The following is a 13848-nucleotide window of genomic DNA, read 5'->3' on the forward strand; positions in this document are numbered from 1 at the left end:
TGGAAACTGTCCGGGCTGCTTCTCCCTGGTATCAAGGCTGTTACCGACCGTGCGGCCCCACAGCCTCCCCTGCCCCAGTATTGACGGAGATCTTCAGTTCACCTTGGTAACTGTCTATAAACAACATCCTTCCTCAGTGGTCACGTGAAACAGATTTTAGAAGAAACCATTTATTCCAGCGAGGTGTCCAGGAAAGGGTTCTGAGCTGGATTTGGGAGACCTCGCTTCTTTCTAGCTCTGGCCTTGACTCCAACCTGAGTGGTCTGAGAGATTTTACTTATTTATGGGGCAAAGGTTTTCCAAGAGACTGAGATGTGCTAAACATAGTAGCAGGCGCGGCGGAAGACGAGGAGATCAGCGAGACAGGTGTATTTACTACCATAGGCCAGTTGCGCATGCGCGCGCGCACACAAGGCTATCACAGCGAGACGGGATGCAAAAGGCAAAAGTTGACAACCCCACCCTCGGACCAAGGAGAGAACTGTGTGGTCTCGAGGGCTCCCCTGGATTAGGCGGGCTGGTGATGCGCCAGCGACCAGCTCATCTGTCTACGCAGCAGTGGAACTGTGTCTGTAAAGCATCGCTGGGGCTGTGCCTCGCGGGGGCTCCTGCAGCAGACGGGGGTCCCTCCGGGTACCTCCCTGGGTGGTGCCGGTTCTGGACGCATTCACCACGTGCTTTGTGCGCTTGACACGGATTCCTCACACCTAGCATCTGATAATTGAGAAAAGCAAGGCACCATGAGGTTAAAGAGCAACCCAATGGAGGGGGACCAAATCCCAGGTCTGCCTCCGCAGCTGGTAAGCCTGATCACAGGGCCGGGCCTCTTGTTTGTGACCTGGGTTTCCGTCTGGACCCCTCAGGCTGTGTTTCCCTCATTTTGTCATTCTACACACAAGCTCTGACATCTTCATCACCTGTACAACTACTTCTTTTTTTTTTTTTTTTCATTTTTGGATTTCATTTTTTCTTTTCTTTTCTGGCCACACTATGCAGCATGTGGGATCTTAGTTCCCCAACCAGAAATCACACCCATGCCCCCTACGTTGGGAGCGGGCAATCTTCACCAGCTGACTCTCAGGGAATTCCCACAACTGTTGCTTTAATAGCGACTCACTTCTGAACTGTTAACTGTATATCACCAACTTAAATGGAAAATGAATATCGTTTGTCACCAAAAATACCTGCTGGTATTGTTGAAAGGGAAGTTACAAACACCAGACAGGTGCTGAAGACACACAGCCCCAACAGGACACTTTTCTCCAGGTTCACCTGGAGTTGGTGTGGTTACTAACCACATGGATAGGAGTGGCTGGGGGATTATTTACCTTCCGATCCACAGCCCTCGCTTTGGGAACTATCTCCCAGCTCCAGCACACACCCACGAAACAGTGGGCACGAGCTGGTCACCCGGTCAGGGTTCCATGAAGGCAAACCCTGGCCCTGGTGAAAGTGATGCTGTGTGTCCTGGGGCGGCCATCGCCGCACAGCCCTTCAGACGGCGATTCTTGGGGAACCAAAATAGACTCCCTCTGGCACCAAAACAAAAATGAAGAATTTCCCTGGTGGTCCAGTGAGTGGTTAAGATTCCATGCTTCCAAGGCAGGGGCTTGCAGGTTCAATCCCCAATCAGGGAACTAAGACCCCACAGGCTGCGGGTGGCGCAGCCAATAAAAAAGTGGAAATGACTCTCAGCAGCACCAAGAGCCAATGTTTATGTGATTCAACAGAAGGAAATACTTTTAAAGTTAAGTCTTTTTGGATCGCATTCTGAGGGAGATAGAGAACAAGTGAATCAGGATGTTGGATGTTTTTTTCTAAAATATCGGTTTGAAAAACAAGGGGAAATCCCAACCGTAGAGTCACCGCCCCGTCACCCCCGCACAGACGCAAGGATCAGAGTCTGGGGGAGCATGGGTCCATCCCCCCACCTCCGGCTGTGTCAATGAGAAAACTGAGGTCCAGGGGATCTAAGGGACTCCCTCAAATAGCACCCAGAGAACCACACACCGACTACTGCCACCACCCCAGGTACCCAGCCCACCACAGCCAGCTCCCCACCCCAAGCCCTCAAATGCGTCCCTGACATCTGAGTTTGTAATCCCCAGACATATTAGTTCGGGTCCAGTAGGAGATTGAGAGGTCACGTTCAAGCTGCCTAATATGCAGAGGCGTTTAAAGAGGGTCTACTTACAGAGTGTAGACAGCATGTGGGGGTGACCTCTGCAGACAATACTTTCCTCCCAACCCATGGCCTGAACCCCGAGAGGAGACGGCAGTTGCCAGGATCACTGGAGTTGAAAAGGCCCCAGTGGGAGCTGTGAACCGGGGCTGGGCCCAGTCAGTCCCTCAAGGGAGGAAGGCCCTCAAGGGAGGAAGCTAGGAGCCAGATGCCCTCCTCCTTCTCCTCCTCCCCCAGCCTCCTGCTGCTGCCCTGGAGCCAATCCCCATAGAAGCCGGACTGCAGCCCCTCCTGGTGTGGTCCCCGCAACCTGGGGCAGGGCCAGGGAGGAGCAGGAACGATGATGCTCCCACATACGGAGTGTCTGAAGCAGATGCAGAGAAACTAGAGTCGCCCCAGACTCCCACCATCCCCCTGGTCCCCAAATCGCCTGCTCTCTGGACAAGGGAGACAGAAAACCCCCCACTTTGTTTTGAACAGGAGAGCAATGTTGACAGACATTAACAAACAATTAGGATCCCGATGGGCTGACTCTGCCAGATCTGGGACACCTAACCAGGCCGACCCATACCAGGGGGCATGGCGGGGAGGGTGGGCATCACTCCCGCAGGGTGACAGAGCTGGGAGGCCCTGGGTTACCTGGGCGGCTGTCACTGTCTTGATGGAAATGGTGACCTCGGCAGGCAGGCTGATGGCCCTCACCTGGACAGGGAGCCCCACGGGGGAGGGGAACTCAGCTCCACCCCGCCCCACCAAGTCTCCAGTGCTGAGGGTCATGTCTGGCTTCTCTGTGAGACCATGAGCCCCTGGAGGACAGATACTGTGCCTGTTCTCACACTGTGTCCTGGCACCCGGTGTGTGATGGGTACTTAATAAATATTTAAGTGAAGAACCCCGTTTCTCTCCCTAGAGGAGCATGCATGCTTTTTATGGTCTCCAGTTCCACCATCTAACCATCTCCATCGTTTCTCCTCCAGGGAGGCCCTCACTCACCTCCCCCTCTGAGTCCCAATGTTCTCGGCCTGGAAGAGACCAATGTTCCCATCTATTCATGAGGACACAGTGCCCACCACTGCGTCCTTCGGGTGAGTCAGAGGGGCTCCTTGATTTCCTATTTCTGGGACAGGGGTGCGGGCACTCTGGGGAACGCCTAGGAGAGCATGCCCCTCCTCTCTGGGACGATAATGGAAGCCCACTTGAAACAATAGGCAGTGTTAAATCCTAAGTCAAAAGTCCTCAAGGGTTGGTGTTCAAATCCGCAAGGGCCTATCAGGGGCAGAAGGGAGAGGACTGTTCTGCTTCTGGGCTGGGTGTTGCGGGAGGAGGGGCGCACTGTACAGGTGGTCACATGTGAACAAGTGCGGGGTCGAGGGAGGACATGAAAAGGAAGAAATCAGACAGAGACTGAGTCGGGTCTCCATGGGTCTCCAACACATGGCCAACTTCTGAGGAAGTCTGGACACTCTAAAGAGAGAAGGTGGGGGGAATGGATCCTGAGTGGAAGCAGAGGAAAGAGAGGGTCAGTCCTGAGGGGGCAGTGTTAGGGGGAGTAGGCAGTGGGGCCCAGCTGGAGCTCTCAGTCCTGTGGCAGGAGTGACCTGCTAGGGAGATGACCAATGGTCATGTCAGTAGAGGCCATGGAACATGGGCCCGATCAGTCCCAATGAAGCCCTCCCCAGACCACCTTCTAGCAATCCTGTGGCTTCTCGGAGTCAGGTATGGGCCAGGTGCTATCCTGTTGGCTAGGGACTACTTTGCTGGAAAATTAACAAGTAACATCAGGTGGGAGACTTGAGTCTCTAGAGAGCCAGACCACAAGAGACAGAACTCCAAGTCTGGGGCTCTGAGGAAACAGGGCTTCTGCCCCTGCAGAAATGGGGCAAAAGGCTGGACCAAGGGGACCATGCAGGGTAGGACTTACCTTCATAGGCTCTGCAGAGAAGACTGCCAGTGTCCATGGGTCAGGAATTTAGGGCTTGTCTCTGTTCCATGATGTCTGGAGCCTCAGTTGGAAGATGCATAGGCTAGGGGACCAGAATCAACCAGAGGTTTCAGTGGGGCCAGAGGATCCACGTCCAGGGTGGCAAGTCGGGGCCTCTGCATGCAGCCTCTCCGTGTGGCTGCTTGAGCATCCTTACAACTTGGCAGCTGGCCTGCTCCCGAGCAAGAAACCCAAGAGGCCCAGGAGGAAGCCGCAAAGCTGCTCACACCTTAGTCTTGGAAGTCACACACAGGCACTGCCGCCGTGGGCGGGCAGCGAGTCGCTCAGTCTGGCCACATTCACTGGAAGAGGAATTAGACTCCACCCTTTGCAAGGAGGTTTATCAAAGAATTTGTGGGCATAGTAAAACCACCCTCCACGAGAAGAGTATTTCCAGTTCCATCACTTGCTCCTTGAAGCACTCAGGGGCAAAGCCTCACTTTCTTAGCAGCCAGTGATGACTGTCCTTTTTTTCTCTTCTTCAGCCTCATCCCTTGCCACTGCCCAACATCTCATCCGCCTGCCGGAACCTGCCAGTGGCTTCCCCACTCCTGCACTCTGCTCAGGCTACTCCTTCTGCCTGATCTGCCCTCCCTCCCTCTTGGCCCCCGTTGGCATGCTCTTCATCCTCTGAGCCCCAGCTCCAGAGTCATCTCTGACCTCCTCCCCTCTTCCCACCTGGGTCCCTCAACCCTCATCCCACCCCAAGGCACTCTTCCCACACTGGGTCTGATGTGTCAAGAGCTTGGACAGGGCAGGGATGTGTGGTGTCCCTTTCTCGGTCCATACAGCCAAATGGAGCTCAGCACGGAGGAGATGCTCACGAAACATGTAAGGATAAATCGCATGGATGAGTGAGTTCATCATAGGTCCCCAGTCTGGCCCCTCCAAGCCAGTCGGCTGCTCCAGGATGTATAGGGGCTTTTCCTGGGAAATCCCAGAGGGCGATCAGCAGATTCTTTCCCATACTCTATTGCTCAGCTCCTCTCCCACAGGCCTACCCAACAATCAAACTGCCCAGGAAGAGTCCCTCCACCTCCGCTTTTCCCGCATCCACCCAAAAGAGCACTTGGAGCATGTTCAGTTAGTCCTGCCCTTTGCACTGTGTTTTCAGCTTTTCGATAGGTCTTCACACCTACTCTTTGATTTGAACCTTGCCATAGCCACGCAAGGCAAATCAACGAGAGAGTAATACTCTACTCCAAAGAATAACAAAGCGGAAGCTCAGATGTAATTTACCCAAGACCACACAACTAGGATTGGATCCCATGTCTGTCCAAGCCCCATACCTCTTTGCTGAAGGCAGAAAGGAACTAGCCTTAGAGAAACACTTGCAGAAAGTGATCTGCCCTCTGGTCTGAGTCTCACCCCAGAATGAAAGAGAAGCCAGCGGGTTAATGATAAAATCAGCAATGTGAGAATAAGAACTGAGACTTCCCTGGTGGTCCAGCTGTTAAGATTTTGTCTCCCAAAACAGAGAGTGCGGGTTCAATTGCTGGTTGGGGAGCTAACATCCCACTTGCCTCAGGGCCAAAAACCAAAACCTAAACCCGAAGCAATGTTGTAACAAATTCAATAAGGACTTTAAAAACGGTCCACATCAAAAAAAATCTTAACTAAAAAAAGACAAAGAACCAGAGTGGTGCTCGAGTTTGACACTGTTTATTTTAATAAGTTCACACACACACACAAAGGTAATTATTCTTGTTTATCGAACGGAGTGCAGTGCTTGGGACTTTCTGTTCTTTATCTCAGATCTTCACCACAATGCCAAGAAGATTTTGTTATTCCTAGTTTATGAAGTAGACCATTACGGTCCAGAGAGGTTAGTTAACTTACTCAAGGTCACACAGCTAATGAATGAGTCAGGACTGAACCCAGAGGACTCTCTGACGCCAAAGCCCCCACTCTCCCTTTCCATCAAGCAACCTCAGTTCATCATCAATGTTATGCTGATGGAAGGTAGCGAAGCTCAACAGCTACCCTCTGCCAGGAAGAGGCAGGGCATGGGCAGATGGGCCGTGGTCTCGGAGCCAGGCTGGAATCTCCCTGTCTGGCATGATACCTCTTCTCTCTTCTAATTAATGGCTCACTCACAGCCAGGCCACAAGAGGCTGAAAGAGACCAGCACCCTTAGGAGGAGTCCCTGTGATAAGGAAGGAATGTGCTGTGTACCCTCCCACCACGGAAGCTTCCAGGAGGACCAGCATGTAAGGCTCACGCTTGTTCCTACGGGTGATGGATGCTGGCCAAGGAAACCTCCCAGCGGAGCCTGGAGGCCAAGGACATAAGCTCTCAGTTTAAGTGCAAGGAGCACAGGCACCTTCTAAGACTCCCGGAGACTCAGATGCACCAGGACTGTCTGTGAACACAGCACAGCAAAGGCCTGAGTTCCATCCCTAACTGGACGCGCCCCCCTCCCTCTGCACCCGTTGCTACTCCTTCCTCTTGTCACCCCGAGGTGTAACTGCCTCTTTTCCACTTTCTTGCAGCGCCAAAATGTTCAACCTCACCTCCCAGGTCCTTGAACCTGCTCTCAACGGGACCCTGCCCGAGAGCAGCAGCTGCTTCCAGTCCGACTGGTGGAACTTGCTCAACACCATCCAGCCCCCCTTCCTCTGGATCCTCTTCCTACTCGCCACTCTGGAGAACATCTTTGTCCTTAGCGTCTTCTGTCTGCACAAGAGCAGCTGCACGGTGGCGGAGATCTACCTGGGCAACCTGGCCGTGGCAGACCTGATCCTGGCCTTCGGGCTGCCCTTCTGGGCCGTCACCATCGCCAACAACTTCGACTGGCTCTTCGGGGAAGCCCTCTGCCGCGTGGTGAACACCATGCTCTACATGAACCTCTACAGTAGCATCTGCTTCCTCATGCTGGTGAGCATCGACCGCTACCTGGCCCTGGTGAAGACCATGTCCATGGGCCGGATGCGCAGGGTGCCCTGGGCCAAGCTCTACAGCCTGGTGATCTGGGGCTGCGCGCTGCTTCTGAGCTCGCCCATGCTGGCCTTCCGCACCATGCAGGAGTACAACGCCGAGGGCCACAACGTCACCGCCTGCGTCATCAGGTACCCGTCCCGCAACTGGGAGGTCTTCACCAACATCCTCCTGAACTCGGTGGGCTTCCTGCTGCCCCTGAGCGTCATCACCTTCTGCACCGTGCAGATCATGCAGGTGCTGCGTAACAACGAGATGCAGAAGTTCAAGGAGATCCAGACGGAGAGGAAGGCCACGCTGCTGGTCCTGGCGGTCCTGCTGCTGTTCGTCGTCTGCTGGCTGCCCTTCCAGGTCAGCACCTTGCTGGACACGCTGCTGCGCCTCCAGGTCCTCTCGGGCTGCTGGAACGAGTACGTGATCGACGTCTTCACGCAGATCTCGTCCTTCGTGGCTTACAGCAACAGCTGCCTCAACCCACTGGTGTACGTGATCGTGGGCAAGCGCTTCCGCAAGAAGTCGCGGGAGGTGTACACGCGGCTGTGCCGGCCAGGCGGCTGCGGGTCGCCGGAGCCCAGCCAGACGGAGAACTCCATGGGCACGCTGCGGACCTCCATCTCCGTGGAACGCCACATTCACAAACTGTCGTAGCGGGTGGGGAGCAGCCAGCGAGCAGATGGCACCCGGGGCTACAGATGTGTGTGACGACGGGTGGACGGCGGCTCTGGGGATGCGCTCCCAGGAGGAAGGAAGGCAGCCCAACTGTGACCTTGGGCGGTGAGTGAGTCGGTGTCTCCAGTAAATTCCTGCCCCGCCCAAGCTGTGGCGAACAGGGCTGCGAGCCTGGAGTGATCTGGTGCACAGCCAAGGGCCCCAGAAATACGACAGTATTATCCTTCTTACTGGCTGCCACCCCCGGGTCTGCTGCTTCCAGAGGAGCAGAGGAGCCTGGGGACGGGGACAGGAGTGGCCGAGCTCCCCTCCCACGGGGTGTCTGTCACTCTGCCGGCGCATGACCGCTCAGATCTCCAGAAACACCGCCCAGCTTTGGGGCAGCCGCGGAGAGGGCCGCGCGCACTGGCTGACGTGTAGTCTTGGGTTTCTTGAATCCGCTCAACTAGGACTTCAGAGGATGATTCCTCAGGTCAGTGAAGGTTAAACTCTGAGCGATCCACGGTGAGAACCCAGAGACCAGGACTCTCGCTCCCCTTGCAGAAAGACAAGTGGTCTGCGCCAAACACGAACCCGATAAGTACTTAACCCAGCACTTGCTGTACACGCAGCATGGAACCCAGTGGGCAAGAAAAAGAAAACAGTCTGTCCTGAAGGAACCTGCAGACTCGCGATGATTCAGCAACCACCGCAAGGCCCTTCTAGACGCGGTCAAGCCAGGCACTGCGCCCTGGAGGAGCCGGGCGCCCCAGCTCAGAGGATAACTGGCTGCGCGTGGCCGCGTCCCCGCCTCGGTTTCCTCCCGGTAACACGAGGCTGTTGTGGGGATTAAAGGAGGTAACAGGCACAGAAGTACTTTGACAAATGAAAGGTGCTAAGTAAATGTGAGGCATTATTATGGCCGCAGAATGGGAATAAATTTATTCTAAGGAGAAAGACAAGTTCAGCAAAAGGTCTGTAGAAGAGAATAGGTAATGAAGCTAATGGTTGTGGAAAACACGCATTAGTGTCTGACACATACCAGGCGCTCCATATGTTAAGCTCCCTTCCACCACCTGCCCTTCCCGTCAATTTGCAGGCGTGCACGGGCGCGCACGCACACACACACACACAGGCACACACACACAAGCATTTTCAGGAAAGGTCACCCCTTCCATGGAGGCGGGAGAACACCCTCCCCATCCCACCTCCAGCGGATCATTTACCCGAAGAAGCAACTGCAGCGCGGCCTTGCCTCCTGTGGGCGGGGCCAGGTGGCGAAGGGCGTGGCGGGCAGCGATGGGCGGGGCGGAGGGCGGGTACCGTCCTTGGCTCTTAATAGACAGGTGCCCGGCCCCAAGCCCCAGGTCCTCCAGGGGGAATTCCTTTCTTCTTTTTCTACACGTTTTATAATCTGCCTCCTGAGGCCGGCCCTCTGGGAGAACAGGCCATCCAGACGCCAACATCAAGCTCTTAGAGTCAAAGCAGGGATGGGTGCTCAGTAGCAGTGGAGCTCAGAAGCTTCCTGTAATGTAGGCAGTGCCCTGGAAGCACTCACTGGATCAGTAGATGGGTGATTCCTTAGCGGGCTCTCCCTGGGGAGGTTTTATCCTCCCCAAGGCCAGCAGGATTGGGATGGCAAAGAACCCACAAATCCTGACCAATCCAGCTCTGGACTTTAAAAGAAAAAGGGTCACAAAAAGATTTACTCCCCATCCCAGCCTTTGTTTTCTGCCATGCAAGCCCCTCTGCCCAAATAAACATATGCATTCATAGCTAGAGAAAGAAAACAGGTGACATATGAAGTACAAACCGTTTCATATTAGAATGAAGTGAAACCATTTCACGGGCATGTGTTGGTAAAGAATCTGCCTGCAATGCAGGAGACTCCAGTTCAATTCCTGGGTTGGGAAGATCCCCTGGAGAAAGGATAGGCTACCCACTCCAGGATTCTTGGTCTTTCCTGGTGACTCAGCTGGTAAAGAATCCGCCTGCAATGCGTGAGACCTGGGTTCAATCCCTGACTTGGGCAGATCCCTTGGAGAAGGGAAAGGCTACCCACTCCAGTATTCTGGCCTGGAGAATTCCGTGGACTGTATAGTCCATGGGGTCATAAAGAGTCAGACATGACTAAGCGACTTTCACTCACAAACCATGTGCATAATGTGAGTGGAGTTTCACAAAAGGAGAATTGGCTGGGCTTTGGGGGGTGTGAGACATTCATTCATCAGCAGATGTGTATGGTCTGAGGGTCTCCTGTCAGCAGAGCCCTGGGCTCCTAATGACCATTTAGGGTCCACCCATGGGCAGAGGAGCAATTTGTCTATGGGAGGGGAGCTGCCCTGTGTGTTGTGTTGATACTGTGATAAAGAACATCTGTCCTGTGAAAGATCCAAAGAGCTATGACATTATAAAGAGGGATCGTTTCACAAAGGAGGAGGAGAAATGGAGGAGAAATGGATGAACGGTGTCAATGTGCCTTTTCTGTCCAGCATAATAAAGGGATGAGGCATTTTTGTGTAGTTCTTTCATTTGTTACAACTCCCCAAACCCTGAATCTTGTCACAGACACTGCCATAGGCAGTTAGAAGTCTTGGGGGCAAGGGTTCCATTTATTTCCACTCAACCTACTTAAAGGCTCTGTGCTATAAATTAGTGGTGTCCAAACCATTGTAATTGCATATCCGTATAAGTAAAAAAATTTTGATTATTTTTACCCAATCAGTTCAGTTCAGCCACTCAGTTGTGTCCGACACTTTGTGACCCCATGAATCACAGCATGCCAGGCCTCCCTGTCCGTCACCAACTCCCAGAGTTTACTCAAACTCATGTCCATCGAGTCAGTGATGCCATCCAGCCATCTCATCCTCTGTCATCCCCTTCTCCTCCTGCCCCCAATCCCTCCCAGGATCAGGTTCTTTGCCAATGAGTCAATTCTTCGCATGAGGTGGCCAAAGTATTGGAGTTTCAGCTTCAGCATCAGTCCTTCCAATGAACACCCAGGACTGATCTCCTTCAGGATGGACTGGTTGGATCTCCTTGCAGTCCAAGGGACTCTCAAGAGTCTTCCCCAACACCACAGTTAAAAAGCATCAATTTTTCGGTGCTCAGCTTTCTTCACAGTCCAACTCTCACATTCATACATGACCATTGGAAAAACCATAGCCTTTACTAGAAGGACCTTTGTTGGCAAAGTAATGTTTCTGCTGTTTAATATGCTATCTGGGTTGGTCATAACATTCTTTCTAAGGAGTAAGCATCTTTTAATTTCATGGCTGCAATCACCATTTGCAGTGATTTTGGAGCCCAAAAAATAAAGTCTGACAGTTTCCACTGTTTCCCCATCTATTTGCCATGAAGTGATGGGACCAGATGCCATGATCTTAGTTTTCTGAATGTTGAGCTTTAAGCCAACTTTTTCACTCTCCTGTTTCACTTTCATCAAGAGGCTTTTTAGTTCCTCTTCACTTTGTGCCATAAGGGTGGTGTCATCTGCATATCTGAGGTTCTTGATATTTCTCCTGGCAATCTTGATTCCAGCTTGTGCTTCTTCCAGCCCAGCGTTTCTCATGATGTACTCTGCATGTAAGTTAAATAAGCAGGGTGACAATATACAGCCTTGACGTACTCCTTTTCCTATTTGGAACCAGTCTGTTGTTCCATGTCCAGTTCTAACTGTTGCTTCCTGACCTGCATAGAGGTTTCTCAAGAGGCAGGTCAGGTGGTCTGGTATTCCCATCTCTTTCAGAATTTTCCACAGTTTATTTTACCCAATATGTACACATATTAACATGTATTAAAATGTACCCTCTTAAACATACTCAAGTAGAAATTTAAGAAATTTCAACAGTTTGAATGCTTTCTCCCATCCCACACTGGTGACTCAATAAGCTCCCATCAGGTGCCCATGAGGCCCCATGAGGTCCTAGAATCATAAGTAAAAGTGAAAAAGTGAAAGTATTAGTCGCTCAGTCATGTCTGACTCTTTGCAACCTCGTGGATTATAGCCCGCAAGGCTCCATGAAATTCTCCAGGTGGCTCAGGTGGTAAAGAATCTGCCTGCAATGCAGGAGACACGGATTTGATCTCTGCATCAGGAAGATCCCCTGAAGAAGGGAATGGCTCTCCACTCCAGTATTCTTGTCTAGAGAATTCCATGGACAGAGGAGTCTGGCGGGCTACAGTCCATGGGCTCTCAAAAATCATAAGAATGACAGCAATTCATTTACGCATGTGATGTGTATCTATTAGGTGTCTTCCATTTGATTTCCATTTGACAAGGTCTAGATCAAACAGTTATCTAACCACTTCTTGCATTCTCACAGTGATGGGGAACTCATCACCCACTCCATTTTGAGACCCCTTCATTATTCATGTATTCAATCATTCATTAAACAAAGCTTGCATTCTGTGTTTACAGAAATGTCACTGCTCCATCTCTGCATCCAACCATCTCTGCTATAAACCTGGAGCTCATGGTAAAGAGGAACAACCATCTCTGTTATTCCTTCCACCCAGTGAATTGGTACCTTTTTAGATACCCCTCCTCAAGTGTTTCCTGGATCCATCTGCTTCTTTTTATGTCTAACCATCATCTCTTATTGGTCTCCCCAACTCTGACATTAACCACCACCATCCCCAATTCTTATTTTCCACTCTGCAGCCAATGACATCTTTTAAGAAGGCAAAGACAATGATAGGGAGACTATACATGTAAAGAAGAGTGTTTAGAACTCTATGACATAAATCAAAGCAGCATCCTCTATGTCCCACCTCCTAGAGTAATGGAAATAAAAACAAGAGTAAACAAGTGGGACCTGATTAAGCTTAAAAGCTTTTGCACAGCAAAGGAAACTGTAAGCAAGGTGAAAAGACAACCTTCAGAATGGGAGAAAATAATAGCAAGTGAAACAATTAACAAAGAATTAATTTCCAAAATATATAAGCAGCTCATACAACTCAAGACCAGAAAAACAAGCAACCCAATCAAAAAGTGGGAAAAAGACCTAAACAGACATTTCTCCAAAGAAGACATACAGATGGCTAACAAACACATGAAAAGATGCTCAACATCACTCATTATTAGAGAAATGCAAATCAAAACTACCATGAGATATCACCTCACACCAGTCAGAATGGCCATCATCAAAAAGTCTACAAACAATAAATGCTGGAGAGGGTGTGGAGAAAAGGGAACCTTCTTGCACTGTTGGTGAGAAAGTAAATTGATACAGTCACTATGGAAGACGGAATGGAGATCCCTTAAAAAACTAGGACTAAAACCACCAGATGACCCAGCAATCTCACTCCTAGGCATATACTCTGAGGAAACCCAAAATGAAAAAGACACATGTCCCCCAATGTTCACTGAAGCACTATTTACAGTAGCTAGAACATGGAAATGACTTAGACATCCATCAATAGATGAATGGATAAAGAAGTTGTGGTACATATACACAATGGAATATTACTCAGCCATAAAAAGGAACACATTTGAGTCAGTTCTTAAACCTAGGGCCTATTATACAGAGTGAAGTAAGTCAGAAAGAGAAAGATAAATATCATATACTAATGCATATATATGGAATCTAGAAAGATGGCACCAAAGAATTTATTTGCAGGGCAGCAATGGAGAAACAGACATAGAGAACTGTCTTGTGGACATGGGGAGAGGGGAGGGGAGAGTGAGATGTGTGGAGAGAGTAACATGGAAACTTACATTACAGTATGTAAAATAGATAGCCAATGGGAATTTGCTAGATGTCTCAGGGAACTCAAACAGGGGCTCTGTATCCACCTAGAGGAGTAGAATGGGAAGGGAGATGGGAGGAAGGTTCAAGAGGGAGGGGACATGTGTATACCTATGGCTGATTATGTTGAGAGAGTGTCCCACCACTCTTGGGATAAAGTTCCACTTCTAAAACATGGCTCACAAGACACTTCATTAGCTGGCCCCTGGCTTGCCTCTATCCCTCTCCCCAGTCCCTGGCTCATTCCCTACTCTTAAGCCATGCTGGACACAAGTGTCTGGCAGGTATTCCATTCCCCCTTCGGCGCCTACACTTTCCTCCCTGCCTGGACTCCAATAGGTCCTTGAGCT

At 51.1% G+C, this 13848-nt stretch overlaps 2 protein-coding genes across 5 annotated transcripts in view; both read left to right on the forward strand.

The window, feature by feature from the left end:
- Positions 1-9398, forward strand: part of BDKRB2 (bradykinin receptor B2) — a 28795-nt gene extending 19397 nt beyond the window's left edge. Inside the window, exons 2-3 of the mRNA XM_061159378.1 lie at positions 3160-3267; positions 6656-9398. Of these exons, the coding sequence (XP_061015361.1) occupies positions 3194-3267; positions 6656-7748 (1167 nt within the window). The 5' untranslated portion in view covers positions 3160-3193 and the 3' untranslated portion in view covers positions 7749-9398. The remainder of the gene's footprint in view (positions 1-3159; positions 3268-6655) is intronic.
- The window catches only part of BDKRB1 (bradykinin receptor B1), a 57590-nt gene that overhangs the window by 19481 nt on the left and 24261 nt on the right, over positions 1-13848 (forward strand). For 2 of the 4 annotated variants that reach the window (XM_061159380.1, XM_061159381.1), the window contains one exon: positions 3160-3267. The exons of the other annotated variants lie outside the window; for them this stretch is intronic. The gene's annotated coding sequence lies outside the window, so the exon portion shown is untranslated. Of the gene's footprint in view, positions 1-3159; positions 3268-13848 lie in introns of those variants that run through there. 4 annotated transcript variants of the gene reach the window in all.

Source organism: Dama dama, chromosome 13 (assembly GCF_033118175.1).
Source record: "Dama dama isolate Ldn47 chromosome 13, ASM3311817v1, whole genome shotgun sequence".
In the NCBI taxonomy this organism is placed as follows: domain Eukaryota; kingdom Metazoa; phylum Chordata; class Mammalia; order Artiodactyla; family Cervidae; genus Dama; species Dama dama.